Source organism: Calliopsis andreniformis, chromosome 12 (genome assembly GCF_051401765.1).
Source record: "Calliopsis andreniformis isolate RMS-2024a chromosome 12, iyCalAndr_principal, whole genome shotgun sequence".
Lineage (NCBI taxonomy): Eukaryota > Metazoa > Arthropoda > Insecta > Hymenoptera > Andrenidae > Calliopsis > Calliopsis andreniformis.
Genome location: NC_135073.1, coordinates 19,118,588 through 19,134,226, shown reverse-complemented (window position 1 = coordinate 19,134,226; position 15,639 = coordinate 19,118,588). Strand labels below are relative to the sequence as shown.

At 48.5% G+C, this 15,639-nt stretch overlaps 1 protein-coding gene across 1 annotated transcript in view; it reads right to left on the bottom strand.

Annotated features, from left to right (window-relative positions):
* The window catches only part of Nckx30c (solute carrier family 24 member Nckx30C), a 47,011-nt gene extending 36,648 nt beyond the window's left edge, over positions 1-10,363 (bottom strand). The window contains exons 1-2 of the mRNA XM_076389678.1: positions 9,380-10,363; positions 877-900 (exon numbers count right to left, since the gene is read on the bottom strand). Coding sequence (XP_076245793.1) covers positions 877-900; positions 9,380-10,297 — 942 coding nt within the window. The 5' untranslated portion in view covers positions 10,298-10,363. The remainder of the gene's footprint in view (positions 1-876; positions 901-9,379) is intronic.
* Between the last annotated feature and the right edge of the window lie 5,276 nt (positions 10,364-15,639).

Genomic DNA, 15,639 nt, shown 5'->3' with positions numbered 1-15,639 from the left:
AACGGGGTTGAGGGTGTGGATAAACGATTCTTTTTTGTCGCAGCTGCCACTTCTCATGCGCAGAGCGACTTGGCTGCATCCCGCTGGTGCATCCTGAACGAAGGGTTCTTGATGAGAGAGAGATAGATCAGAGCCGCAGCGGCTCGAGTCGAAGGTGACAATGAAGACGCCGACGGGGGATGAACAGACAGTCTTCTGCTCTTGCATATTTATACTCTCCCGGAAATTTGACTTTTATTCGCTTGGGTCCCACTGATTCCGTAGCTCGGCGAATGGTGAAGTCAGTTTGGTACAAAATTGCTCCGAAAATCGCGCACCTTTGCCTATTTTGCACATAAAAGAGCGCTTCAGGAAGGTTTCGAAAGTCTAGTGCTGCTAATTCCTGAACGCTGAATAGTCAGACCTGGGACATCCCTTCAGTTGAGGGAGGAATGTTCCATTTCCATTTAATCATGCGATTCTGCAAATAGCAATTTTCTTTTCCCTTTTCTCGAGAAATTTATATTTTCTACTTGTTACAGTCTTCTCAATAGACTGCCAAATGTGAGAGGAGAGATGCTGCATGAACTACTACTGTATCCACCAATTGATTAATCTTCCAAACATGGATGGCGCTCGATTTTCGTAGCAAGTTGCGTCAATGTTGTCATGAATACAAATACATCGATCAAAGGCATACGACGTGGCAAGGTACGACACACTGAAGCATGCAGGAGACCGGCCAGTTGCCAAACTCGTGCCCAGAGAACTCTCGCGCCAAGAAGCCAACACTCGTTATTCAAAACAGGCGAGTCAGTTGGGTGGCACGAGTTTAGCGACCAGCTGAGAGCGCGGAAGGATGAAAGAAAGAAAAAGATAGAGAGACATGCGACTCACCAATGCCTGGGCGGCGCTCTGGTGCTGCAAGCAAGAAACACCCAGTTACAAAAGTCACAGTAACGACGATCGAGTAATTTGTTGGTATGGTGGTTCGTGATGTCGCTAGGCACAGTCACACGACAATGCAGTGCTCGCGGAAAAGCGTTCACATCGATCATCGTGCACAAAGATCGCGGCTGGAACGGTGTGCTGTGTCGCGGATCGACCGAAGGTCGCCAGGCGTTCAGTTAAACGAACAGAGGGGCAGCGCCAGAGAGAGAAAGAGAGTAAGAGAGAAAGAGAGAAAGAGAGGAAGAAACAGAAAAAAAAACACAAAACACAAAAAGGGAAAAGAAAAGAAGCAAGCGGAATCCTTGAAACTTGCTTTCAATCGTGCGAATAATTGCGACCTTCGGATCGATACGACAGCATCACGGTTCGCCTCTGTTTTTCCTTCGCGACATCTCGCAAGCTGGCAGGGAAAGCGGTGGAGAGACTGGTGGAGAGACTGGTGTCGAGCGATAACGAGTAGTGCTTGCTTAGCTCCGCAGTAATTACGAGGCTCGATGATTGGTCGTGTTGTTTTCGGGTGTTCGATGTGATCGATAGTAGTCTCGGGTCGACCGATCGGTCCAGATTAATTAAAAGAAATCAGTGGAGCGTTCGCCGTGGACGCCGACGCTCTCGCGAGCAAAAACCACGAGCTTCTACGCCCCGATCGTCGGCCTCCACCGACGCTACGCGACTCTGCACCCTCGACATGAAACGGTATTCCATTAACCTGGGGCCAAGTTTCTTCTTTGAACCGCGATAACGTTTACGCAAACACCAGTTCGAGATCGCCCGCGCAATCGAACCTGCTATCTTGTCTCCCGGAAATGAGTTCCTGCGGAAACGCCACTTCTTGGGACGAACGAACCTTGCGAATGAACCGGAATGTTTGTTTAGCTGTCTTTGGCGGACGTTTCGTTCGTGAAAGGGGAGGGAGAATGAAGGCTTTGGATATAGAGGAGGAAATGTTGGCGACAAGGGATTTGGACAGGGAATTGAAATGAAATTAATTGAGTTGGAGTTATTATGGAATTCTGGTTCACTCTTTTCTTGCCAGAGATTTAAAGAGTACGAATGCTCATACTGTAGCCCTGCCAGAAAACTGTCACAAGTCATCAGTGTACTTTTTATTTTAAAAAATAGAATTTTTTAGCACTGTGTACATGGGTAGGGCTCTGAATAAAAATTCTTTTCTCCTGAATTTCATATTTTGGACTCGCGACAGTTTTCTCTTGAGGGTATGATATATTTGCGCAAGGAGGATGAATAAGGAGGGCGAATTAAAGCATAGCGAAACTTCTCCGTAGAGAATTTCAAGAAATAGGGTAGGAGAATTGCTCAGGGAAGGATATTTGTGCCTCGTTGATACCCATCGCTATCTTGGTCTAATAAAACGTCCACCTCTGAGTACCGAAGGCGAACGAAGAAAGAGTAGCTGTCGTCAGAGTGACTGATAAGAGGTCTCCTCCGTCGATTCTTTCTCAATCCTGGAGATAGAAGTTGTAGGGTGTTCGACAAAGCACGATGAAAGGTACTAATTACCTTAATCTTTTTGTCGAACTCCCCGAAGACTAATGCCCTGAAAGTTGACCCGGTTTCCCATCGTCGCGCCGTAATCAATGCGACTGTGATCGTAAGTTCCGAGCAATCGAACCCAGCCAACCAGAGCCGTGCGTCCACGAATTATCGCGCGGTTTAATTCATGACGATTCACGCGATTTGTGCCAGCGACTACCATTTCATTTCCAGTGACCTTTGACGTTTTCGAGTGCCACTGGGGATCGATCCAGGGAAGCAGTGGCTACCGTTCCTTTTCCTCGGAGAAACAGAAGCGTCCTGCTATCTAGCTTCATGATCTGCCTTGAATTAGGAGGATACCGTGAATTCGACAATCCTCGCGCATTTATTAATCGATAGTGGCACGACTAGGAGTGTTTCTCGAAAAAGAAAAGCAAGTCGAAAATGCGTCATTTTTTGAAAAGCGCGGAAATGTCAGTGGTCAAGGTGGCGGGACGAAGAGCCTAGGCTTGAGTCGATATCTCAACAAAGGAATCTCGGTCGTGCTTTATCGTTGGACGAAAATGCTTCTCGCTCGAAAACCGCGCAGAGACTGAAACAATTTTCGTTTCGAACAATTCAGCTTAACAAGACAACGACTCGAATAGACGATTCAAGTGGAAGCAACTCGAAACTCGTCCCGCGCTACTAATGGAAATTATTTTATATATATATCCCCCCTTTTTCTGCTCCACGACGTTCCTTCACTGGCTCAGAAGAAACAATCGCCTGGGGAAGAATATTTTCCTAATTACTACGGTTAATTATACCACCGCTGGAGAGCCAGAAACGGACTATAATTCAACCCGCATTACTATCGAAGAAACTCTAATCAAAAGTTACGCTGAAATCCGAGCGACAGGCGCCTCTAATTGGAAGGTAAATTAAACTTTCGCTTGGTTCGCGCATTGCAAACCGAAAATCATGACACGTAGCCGTAGTCTGTCGTAACGATGTAAATAATGGAATAATTCTTTCTATTTCGTTCTACGCCATGCCCTATAGAAAATGGAAACGGTACTATCAAGAAGAACCTAAAAAGCTATTACGTTGTATGGATGCATACGAAACTGCCCACTGTGATAGCTGCCTGAAAATTTGAGGGTTGATTCTACACGTCAAAATAAGAAGAAAATGAAGAATAGTGCAATTGTGTTCGAGGCCTAATTTCCGAGATATTAATTAAGAGAATACCTAAAGTGCGTCAGAGATATGTCTGACTAGACATAGTCTACTGTCCTATTCTACTAGCGGCTGGCCTGGCTAACGCATGGCTCAAGTAGAATAAACCGCACATCTCACAACAAGTCAGACACGTTTCAGGTGCATTTTAGGTGTGTATCTTTAATACATTTGATACAAGTGACAATTCGAAGGAGAAAATTCTAGAATCACTGCCACTGGACTACAGTTCCCAATAGAGTCTTTAATTTTTCAAACACTGAATATTTCAAAGCCTGTGACAAACTCGCATAAGATAAATCTTTGTTATGTCTCGCCTATGCTATAACAAATTCATTCTATACTGCAAACTCTCCGCTGCAGATTGCTACCTCAATTCCGGCTCGAAAAGGATTCTGTTTCCAGAGCAAAGTCATCCACGTCGAAACAATTGTTTTTTCCACGAGCAACGCGTTGGTCTCGCACTTACGAATGACCCAGCTCGTCCGCGGAACATTGTTCAATTTGCTCGGCGCCATCTCGCGACCAGGCCGCGCCCTCTATTTCCATATTTCCACGCGTTGGAAAAGCTTGTCTTTTCTCGAGGACCGACACCTAAACACTGCGGCGCCTGGTTCTCATCAAGTACTGCTCGAACTTACGTGCCTAGTTGGAGTCGACGTGCGCTCATAGACGCTGGGGGATCAATCTTTCAGGGGGGTCATTCATGAAACATAAGATATGAAATACTGATAACTCTGAATAAATATTGCAACACCTGTCGACTTATTTTTCTATATAAATTTCTCGCGTAAAGTTCTATTCTATCCAGCCATTTGCAGTCAATCACGAGTTTCCCCAGTCTTCCAATTACAGGATGAACAATTCTCAAAACCCTCTTCTGAATTCTATGGATTCTCTCCGAGAGTAGATCCAGAGATTCGCTAGTGAAGATACCAGGATGCGCCTCCCTCCAGAGTTAATTATATCATTAGCGCTTCCCTCCCCTGTCGGGTTCACCCTCGAAACTCGCTTCAGGTTCGGTCAATCGGGTTTTGCAGGCGGCTATTTGGCAAGTCGAGCGTGCACATGATCGCCGTACGTACGTTTTATGTAACGCAAAGAGAACGATGAGAGGAAAGAGGAGAGAGCGTGCACAAGAGAGCACGACCGTCGGTGGTCGTGTATATCGTTGGCGGCGGCGAGGTTAAGCGTGGAAGGGCCTCTGTCGAATCGATTCGACGATAGGGGTGGAGGGCCTGCCTCTGCACACTGCAATGCCGTAACTTGCCCGAGAGCGGCAAGATTTCACGAGGCGGAACCACCGCTGGCGACGACCAGGAAAAGATGGAAATGGAAGAGGAAGACGGCTTCAGCAGAACTGAAGGGGCACACGATCAACGAAGTAGCTCTCGTCCCTTTTCGCAGACTTGCTCGACGGCTGCGTGGGCCTAGCGAATCCTTCGCGAATACCTCGTTGCTCGAGATTCTCCTATTAACCGAGACTTTAATCTTTCGATTGCTTCTGCCGCCCTCGCCACCTTTCTGGGTTAATAGCTCGCGCTACTCCTTCTGCACATGTTGAGTCAAATTTGAATTTCTTAAGGCCTCTGCCTAGGGCGATGTTAAACTCTTCATGGATACTGGATGCTTCTACTGAGATTTCTTTTAATTAACTCTTCCTTGAACGAAGTTGGTTGATCCCTGGGTAGCTTCGCGAAAATTGAGAACCCTTGTAAATAAATAATTCTACGAGAAGCGTTATAAACAGAAACTCCAACGCGAGGAAATGAAAAATTGCGAGATGCAACGCTGCTCAATTATAACCCGAAAGAAACTGAATCATTTTCCCCAGTTTTAAGCAAATTTACCTCTAAAGAGGTCACGAGAGATTCGCGAGTTCTTAAAGAGCGATGTAGACTGTGCTTCTAAATATTTTCGTGCAAATTCCTGATGGATGCATGAGGTGCTTCTAAGTATGTGATATGGTATAAGGAGGGATAATTCCCTCGTTTCGAGTGCAGCCACTACTTTTTAGATTGCAGTGCTAATTTTGAAATGACCCGTACAGAGGGGGAGAGAGACGACACCATTTTGCAGCAAAATGAAGTGCTACAATCTGTACGCGAGGGTAAATTTTGATATCTGCCTCTGCCTGTGTCTAATTATGAAGTCATTAGGGCGTCAGCGTTCCGTTTTCAGTAATCACTAATCAGTGTCAATAAGAGAATTATATTTCACGCCCCTAATGTAGGGTTTGATTGACGGCAACATTTTCACCGCGCCGTAATATTATAATCCATGAATAGACACTGAATTTCCGATATACAGTTCATTGGAAAAGCTTCATTTTATTATCTTATCCAAATATTGCTGTATCAATTTTACCAAATCAAAAGTGTCTACATAGTTTTTGATATTTTTTTTTTTTAATTGAAGATAAACTATTCATAGTGGCAGAACCACTTTTTTATACCCACTATTTAGCAACCTAAAGAGGTATCACCATGCTTTAGAATCTTGATGCTTAATCAATAAAAAATCCTAATCCTCAGGTGTTCTCTTTTCCCAGTTAAAAAATCCATGACTCCCACTAACAAGTGTACGTTCAATAATCCCAGCACCAAGAAGATAATAAAATTCTGAGGGTCACGAAATACTTGAACCACTAAAGTTCTTCAGTGCTCGAGGCCGTTCGATGGTCGGCCTACAAACTCGAACGCGTTCCTCCGTTTCCGGAAAATTGGGACAGCTGCGCTGATCTGACCGTACGCGAATCTTCGTGCCACTTTTCCGCGACCCGATTGCCTATGGACGCGGAAGATAACCCGGAACACGGAAACAAACCTTGACGGAGCGAAGGGAAGCGAAAAAGGGGAGTGTTGACAGATTGCTCGGAGCCTCTATCGATTCTACGATATTAGGGAACGATCCTTGATTGAAGGATGCGAACGAGATGAGCGACAATCGGTATTTTATGCTACATACCTTTTTGTCAACTTAGATCGTCATTTTTTATCATTATTCGTGGTCTTCGTTACTCATGTCCAAGAAAATACACACAAGAAATGTGTAGTATTGATAAATCTTCGAATTTCTCGTACAAGAGAAGCGACGAAACACGGGAAACAGTCTTCAACATCGATGTTAAAGGCGTGTCCCGTCGCATGTGGTAAGTCTCCTGTTGTCTAGGTGAAAGTCCACTATTTCGCGTGGCGAACTCGTTACATAATATTTTGCCAGCACGATTACATCCTCATGACCGCATAGCTGACTCGCAGAGAATTTTTATTCGCGCGTCAGGAAGATGGATCGCCGCGGCGCGACGCTAATTGCGTTATCCAGATCGCGGCTGATAAATCAGCCAGCCTGAACGATTCGCTGCCGTGAGACAAAGCAGTAAGCTCCAGACAATCTGTCTTTCAGTTTTTATTTTTTTTTTATTTTCTTTTCTTTACAAGGTAGTTACGATTTCAGGCGAATTGTCGGAGTGCCACGAGAATGGCCGTCTGGAGGGCAATTACTTTCATAGCGCGTCTCGTCTTTGCTTGGCGTGGGCTGCGTCTGTTCGATCGGATTTAATCGGTCCCCATTCACCTCTTTAAACCAGTGGCTCTCAACGGTTTTGTTGGAATGACCTGAATTTTATGCATAAAATTTATATGTTTTGTATCACTTTCGCAATAAAAATATTGTCACGACTCTCTGGTGGAGCATAAGTAATGTAGATTATTGCGAAAAGCTTATCCTACGATTGTAAATTAACAAGCAGTCCAAGTGTTTTGGGAAATAAACGAAGCACCGCTTATTTTTGGCAGTATGGACCTCAATTCCCTTTGGAAGAAATAGAAGTCTACGAAAATAGCTCCAAATTTGAAGGAAGCCCATTGACCAAATTTCAACAAATTTCCTTCGCTATCGCATAGTCAATATTAATGAACACCTACACAAACGAGAGTTTCTTACAAAAGAGTTTTTGCAGGGACGATGAAAGCTTGAAACCCTTTTACCCCGAATCGATCGACTCGAAAACACTAGCCCCTTGTGGTCCACCCCCAATACTTCTGGATATCCCTGGATTACTCGATTTCGGAAGCCCCGTGTAGAAGAATCGATCGTCGAACCGGAAGCCACGGAGAAACTCGGGCAATAAATCAAAATTCCGTCCTTGGGCTGGCGCAAACTAATCGCTCGCGGAAAATTCAATTCGGTCGATTGATTTATTCGCGTTTGCGTTCCGCTGATTGAGTCATAAATTCCGTTCGTTCGCGCTCGACGATCGCTCGCCGTTTTTCCCACACGAATTACGCACTGGATTCCAAGCAAAGGGGGATCTCGTTCGCAAACGGCGAGTTAAATATTCATTATTTGCGCGACGTGGTCTCATCTGACGTAGCACGAATAGCGGGTGGCTTTGTCACGCGAGCTGGAATCTGAATTGCGTGCGTACGATGCATCGAAGAACGATTTCATCGAAAACAAAACACTGTTAAATGGCCTGAGTCTTCTTGAATGAAGAAACATCGGAAACTCGAGGTCCCTTGCCACGAGAAAATTAATTTCGAAAGTGGCTACTAATACTCGACTTAATGGATCCCTTTACCAAAGCCTATCGCTTTGAATACAACGCGTGCAAGCAATCACCGATAATCAAGAACACTGTACCTTGCTAATTAGCCTCCTAACTTCGCGTGGAAGGGCGACAGGCACGCGAAAAGAGATCCGTGAGCTTAAGCTAACGTCAGCTGTGCTCCACTTTGCTTTCCGCAATTTTTGCCGCGAGTTTTGGAACAGCCTGTACCACCTCGATAAGAAATGAAATCGTTCCACGGCGTGATACGTGAAGAAGGAAAATCAGCGTCGCTTCGGCTCGATTTTCCGCACGTTTCTTCAATCCCAAAGCACGGGGACGTGCAGCAAGTGTACCAATTAAGCGCGCCGTTGGACGTCGAGGTGGCTGAGTGGACCATCTTGCGCGCACCTGGATTTTTTGCTCGAATTTATTCATCAAGATCGACCTTGCGCCGGAGCGCGTGGATCCCAAGAGAGGGGATACACGGGATTCCACGTCCCTTCGGTCCCGATCCTGTTTTCACCTCGAACGAGTATTCCCCAGGGCGTGAATAATATTTCTATTAACGAAACGAGCAGAGAACCGTCGAGAAAGGAGGATAATCGATGAATAAACAGTTTCACGGGTGCTCGATGAAGCGATGAAACGGACCGCTCGCGAGTCCCATTCTATTAACTAAAGTACACAGAGGATAACCCGTTCAGGGTGATCGTCGAAGCTTGATTAAAAGCAATCGAAAGAATGTGCGAGGGAGGGTGCAGAATAGAGGTAGAAGCGGATAAAATGGGCGACGATGGCCAATGTCGCGACCCCGCGACGTTCCTCCGAGCCGATGGAAGAGAAAAAAAGGCTGTAGTCGATAAGAAAGCGAGCGTGGCAATGTCCCTGGACGAGACGAGAGACACGAGTCGGGGCACGAGTAGCAGCGCTAGTAGGCAGAGTCACGCGACCGGCGCTGACGAAGGAGACGACGATGCGAGGCGAGGCGAGGCGAGGCGAGGCGAGTCGGGGCGAGGCGAGGCGAGGTGAGGCGAGGAAGGCGAAACGGGCGGTTAAAGTGGCGTAAAACGGGACAGGGTAGATCGATGTTAAGCAGAAAGAAGAAAAGAGGGTGGAAATCGATCCGGATGATAAGGTTCGTTTTTTTTTTTTGATCGTGATGAAAGGCGTCGTACATACCGAGGGCATCAGCTGATCTGTGGACCTCACCCGGGTCACCTTGTTCCTGGATATCACTCTCTTGACGAGCTTCTCCATCGGCTGGTTCCACTTCATGAAGCTTACGTATCCCAAATAGAAGCCGAAGAGCACGAGCGCCTCGTACCAGTGAATGTAATTGTCGCGGAAGAAGTAGATGAGGGTGAGCAGACTGGCGCTGTAAAAGGTGCAGTCGCGGAACAGGGGCCACCATGTGAGCGAGAGCACCGTACGCGAGAATATGGCGCACATGCCGATCACGAAGAGGATGTTGAAGACGGCCGAGCCGACGATGGTGCCGATACCGACGTCGTCGAACGACACGAACACGCCGATTATCGATGTGAAGAGTTCCGGGGCCGAGCCGCCGGCCGCCATGAAGGTAGCACCCGCGACATCGTCCGCGATCTCGAGCTTCTCGATGATCACGTCCAGCGACGGCACGAAGAACTCGTCGCAGACGATCGCCAGAGCGACGAACATGTACACGACACCGATCATGTGTAGTATCACAGCACCGCGACGCCGCTCGTGGATGGTGAAGAGATCTTCGGGGAAGAGGGGCGCCTTCTCCTCGGTCATGTTACCGCCGACCTGCTGGTGGTGATGATGATGGAGCGTGCTGTTGTACCCGTCATCTGCGTGCGGATCGGCGGCATTGTTTTGATTGCTGTTCGGCAGGACGGTACCGTTGCTGCTCGCCGAGTGGGCCGACAAGGGCGTAGCTGGGCTGCTGCTGCCCGCTTGGAGGATGATCGGGTTGTTCGGCGCTGGCCTGTGCCCCTCGGAGGGCGCGGGACCGATCGCGAGGGCCAGTAGGACCACCGAGGCCAGTGTCGCGACCGCCAATCGGCGCCTCCTCCTCCAACATGTACGCCGTTCGCCGCCTGTCACGATCATCGTCGTCGGTGGTGTTGCTGGTGCTGGTGTATCGCACCCTCGAGGACGTTCGCCGTCGTTAGCGAGTCCTCCTCCGTCCTCCTCCTCCTTCTCCTCCTTCGTCTTCCTCTTCTCCGTCCTCCTCCTCCCCCGCCGCCTCTTCCACCCCCTCCTCTCTCTCTTCTCTCGACTCCGTCGCCTCCGTCTCCGACTCCTCTGCCGACACCGCCACCTCTTCCTCCGCCACCACCACCTCCTCCGCCTCCACCGCCTCCTCCTGCGTGTCGTATCGTGTCGCGGCGCGGAGGGTGTACGCCAGCAGAGGCACCCTACTAAGGCTGGGTCATGTTGGAACACCGAGGAGCTGCTCTCGCATGCTCCTCCACCTTCGATGGTTCCCTTCCACGAGTGGACCTACCTTTTTCAATCTTTCAGACTCTATTATTCCACCCTCTTCTTTCACGCTCCAACACGAACTAATCGCTAATACTTCTTCTTCTTCCGACTCTTTTGTCTCCTCCTCTGACTCTATATTCACCCACTCTTACCCCGCGAACTCTTCCTCTTACTGCTTACTCTTACTGCTTACTCTTACTGCTTACTCTTACTGCTGCGTTACCCTCGCGCAGTCTCTCTTCTCTTCTATCCCACTCCTTTTCCTCCTTCCTTCGTCCCAGTAATATTGTCCTTCCTTCCGAGTCCCACCTCTCGTGACGATCCTCTCCGAAAAACAACGTCACTCGCGTGTTCGTTCGCGTCAAGGTGAGCCAAGAAAATGTTTGTCGCGTCCTACGGTGCCTACTCTACTTGCTATTACTAACGTCGATGGTGGTTCGCGCGAATAATCGACGATTCGAGCGATCTCAACGGATATCCTCTTTTCACCTCCTCCTCCTGCTTCCCGGCGGCGTCGTCGCCGTCGTCGTCGTCACTGTCCTCGTCGTCGTCGTCGTCGTCGTCGTCGTCGTCGTCGTCGTCGTCGTCGTCGTCGCCGTCGTGGTCGCTAGGATGCGGTGGATGGTGCATATAACCCTGGATGGATAACAGGAGCAGCAGAACGGCGGCCCCGCCGCGATGCCCGCCCGCTGCACACTGGAACAACCCTGTTCCGTTTCGTTCCTCCCCTTCCTCGCCCTCCCTCCACCATTCCACCACCACATCTCCCTCCTGTTCTCTCTCCCACCAGCGTCCCTCTTCTCCCCTACCTTCAGCCCGTCTCTCTCCCACCCTCGGCCGCCTTACTTTCCATTCTGTCCTCGCTGTTCCTCGCATCAGCTTCTTCCATCTCCTTCGCCGACATTGGACGCCCTCGCCCCTCCGTCCTCCCCCATTTTTCGCTACATCGCTGTCCTTCTTTCCCTCCAGCAGCCAGACCGCCACTGGATTCCACCCTCTCGCTCTGCACCCTATACTCCACACCCTCCTCCTGTCTCTCTTTCACCGACTCGGGTTATCCCTCTTCTTCGACAACACTGCCCTCCTCATCCCCCTCCGCCTATTTTCCCTCCTGCCCTCTTTCTTCGATGCGCGTGGCGGTCTTTCTCAGCCCCATCCGTGGTCTCTTTCGCCGCCACTGTCCGCTCCTCGTGCCTTTCTCTTCCACCCTGACCCCTTTCTCCCCTGGCGGGCAGAGGAGCCACCCTCAGACATCTCCCGTTTCGCTCCGCGCCACTCTGCACCCTACTCTCCTCTCCGTCCCGCTGGAGATTCCTCCCCCAACCGTTGCCACCTGGCCAGAGGTGGTGGAGGATCGCGGAGGTGGGAGCCTGCGCACGTGCAAGCCCGAGCAACGTGCACACGTACGTCTACGCTTCCTGCTCGAGCGTGTGTGGGTCCGCGCGCGCGCGCAACCCTCGCTGGGCCTCCCGCTCGATATCGGAGAGTCGACTCTACGACTCTACGCTACAAATCCGCGTATACCGGGTGTCACGCCGCGATCCTCCCTCGGTCTACGCCACTCTACGCGCCCCCCTGAACCTGTGGAGATGTTTGGCACCCCGCTGCGACGCAACACGGCTGCCAAACCGCGAGAATGGGATCGTTCCTCGGTCTCGAGGCTCTTCCAGCTGGGATTACGGTGTCGAGAAAAGGGCGGCTTCCTCGGGGAATCACCCTATCCCTAAACGTTATTAGATGCCGCCGTGAATCGAGCCTGCCTCGTGGAATTCTCCAGCTACGCGACGGATAATCCATTTTCAGGGAACCGTGTTTCCGAAAGGGACGGGCTAAAGTCCCCACTCGACCTACATGACGTTTTTAAAAGGCGCAGTGTTCGAGCTTTGATTAAACGAAATTTTCAGCGAAGTGCTCTTTCTGAGAAACTGTCCTCCCGGTGATCTGGGGTGAAACAGTGTCGCGATCGAGCGTGATAGAGATACCAGGGTCGTTAATACCGCTGCGAATTCAGATCGGATACATTTGCCGGAATAATAACCACTCTCACGCGCGGAATTAGTAGCTGCTGTTGTAGCTATCGCGCGTGCTCGCTTGGAGCGACGTAACATGTCTAATTCAGCCGTTCCCTGAACGACGACAATAGTAGGCTTAGCGCAAACTTTGTAATCAGGGGTACACACTCGAACGAGGCACCCCTTCCGATACCACGCCGCCGCCTGCGTTCTCTGAGTCAGCTGAGTGAAAGGAAATCACATTCGGCGTACACTTGATACTGTTTACAGCCCCAGAACAAGATCTGAGGTTCTTAAGAAGTTGGTAGTTCCTTAAGAACCAGGGGGAATCATTTTTCTTCCAGTCAGAAGACATAGTGGATCCTCGTTTATCAAAAACATTAAGAATGAAGCTTTTGATGAGAGACTATTATTAAATCAGAAAATGGATCTTCTGCTTTGAGTAATTGAGACTCATCATGAGTTAAACGAGGCTCCACTGACTCTGAAAGCAGAATTATTCCACGTCTAAATATTGCATACCTCAATTACTGTTCATAATGTGAAATTCTACTGCAAGAGACGCATGTGGATATTCAAAATTTCTTGCTTCCATTTTCCAAGTTGTGGCCAGGCCCTCGCCACGCAAACGGAGGGTCTTAAAGAGAGTGCAATTGCAAACGCAGCCTCGAGGAAGCGTGTCCCGAGGCACGTGCATCTGCATCGCCCCTTGCACTCTCGATGCGCCTCCTGCATCCTCCTTGAAGTCGGTTCGTTATGTTTCGGAGATCGTTACAGTTATTAGCGAACGACGAGTAACGCCGGAACCAGAGAGTTTCGAGCTCTCGCCTCGTTTCACTTTTCGTCGGCTTCCGCTTTCCCTGGTAGCCGAGGCGCAAGCTCTCGTGGAAAAACCCGACCCTCCCCTGATTTTAAACGGGACTCGCTCGCTCTTCACCGAGAGAGCCTGCCACCTGCCACGCGTACACCGTTCCAGCGATAATTCAGCGATATTACCTTCTCTAAGTCCACCTTCATTCTCGCGCGATTTATTATCATTGCCACTGCTCTGTGCTACCTTAACCCCTTGTCGCCTCGGGATGAAACAAAGCTCCAGAGCTATGCCGAGACGCTTGGGGGCTTAGAACGAGCTAGTTGTTTCGAACATTTTTTCTGGAATTATGATGCGTTGGTATTTGTGCATGGGTTGGGAGAAGGGCAAGGTCGATGGTCCCTAAAGATGAATTCAAAGTTAAAGTCATGGAAAATTCTGTTGTGTTGATATCTGAAAATTGAAGAAAGAACAAGAGGATCAGTGTTCTCTTGAGAAAACGAATTTAAACTTAAAATCGTACAAGCATGAAAACTTGTGGAATGAGCTCGAGATGGTAACTTCGAAAGTGTTTTCTGAGCCATTACAACGCGCTGATATTTGTAATTAGAGAATAGCAAGTAGGTCACTGCTCTCAAATAGAGAGTAAAATATTTAAAAACGTGTACAAGTATCGAAAGTTCAGAGATAAAGCTAACAAGATAATACTACGCCCTCATAATGCGAGTAATATTCGGTAATGGCAAACAAAGACAAAGAAGTAACCGAGTTTAGTTTTAATTCGCAACTCTCTGTAGTCACGTTTTTTCCCTGAATGTTCACTTCCCCAGTTATGTCAGTAATAGTGAAACACCGTGTATAATTGGCGTCGTTCACAAGCTCGTATCGCGGAACGAGCCTTTCTCGCTTCACTGGCGACAACGTCATCGAGGGTCGTTAACAATTTTATTAGTCGAAGTGAGACACTCGTCGTTTCCTTTAAGAGTTTGGAGCTGACCGCGATCTCATCTGCTCGCTTTAGAAAACGATGAAACGGTTCGGACGTTTGACGACGCAATTACTTGCGATAGAAGAAAAAAAGGGGCATCCTCGATTTTCTAGCTGAATGGAGCAAAGGTCTCTGAAAACGGAGACACAGCTACCAACTCGGATATCCAGCTACACAGAAATACATTGACTCTAATAATACGACATCGATTCGTAAGCTATTGTGGATGCATTCTTCTCTAACTAGAGCTCGACAGCGTTAGCAGGGGCGAATCATTCTTATCGTCTTTCGTGCGCAGCGTACAGATGGCTTACTCGATAACAATCGAACTGCAAATGTATGATAATGAAAATCTGTTGGCCTGATCATACGTGTCGTATAATACGATAATGGTGTTGTAGAATACATTAAAAAAAAGGAGGAATAAATTAAACAAAGAACCTAACATCAATTATACAATCTGAGAAAATTGAGTGCATGTTACACTGTCATAGAATATTGAAATAGTTAATTTAAGTTACCAAACACCTAGTAGATCTTCCAGGCACAAGATTCTGACAGGGTTTTGGCTTCAAGAAGATCTCTTACGTTTTTCGGGCACAGAGGTAGGCGGAAAGCGAGAGAACGTCTTGAAATCGCCTACCGCATCGAGAGGCAACAGGGGAAGTACCTTTATCAGGAAATAACGAGCGGATAATCACGAGCAACAGAATAGGAAGAATTAGCAGGGCGGAGTGTATCGTTCCATCGGGCCCGGCTGTAATTACTCGCCGCTGCAATCGTCGAGATTCATTAGGGGATGGCAATAAAAATAATGACATTCGCTCGAGGTCATCGTGACGTAGAAACGCGGGCTCCTCGTCACGCGTGTCACTTTTGCTCGAGCTTTGCATCGTGCTCGAGCAGCGCCCGCGGATTTATCGACTCGAAACTTTGAAACATATTTTCGTCGCTGTCGAGTCTTCCCTCTAGCCATCGAGCCCCGAAGAAACTGTATCGCTTCGAGAACAAGGCGAAACGAGGGATCGATCTCTTCCTCGATCGGCCGATTTATCGTCGACTAGTGCTGGTTCACGAGACAGGATTTGGAGACCAATTTAGTCGAGAGTTAGAAATGGGAAGATAAACAGAGCTAAGTTAACCCTTTCGCTCGAAC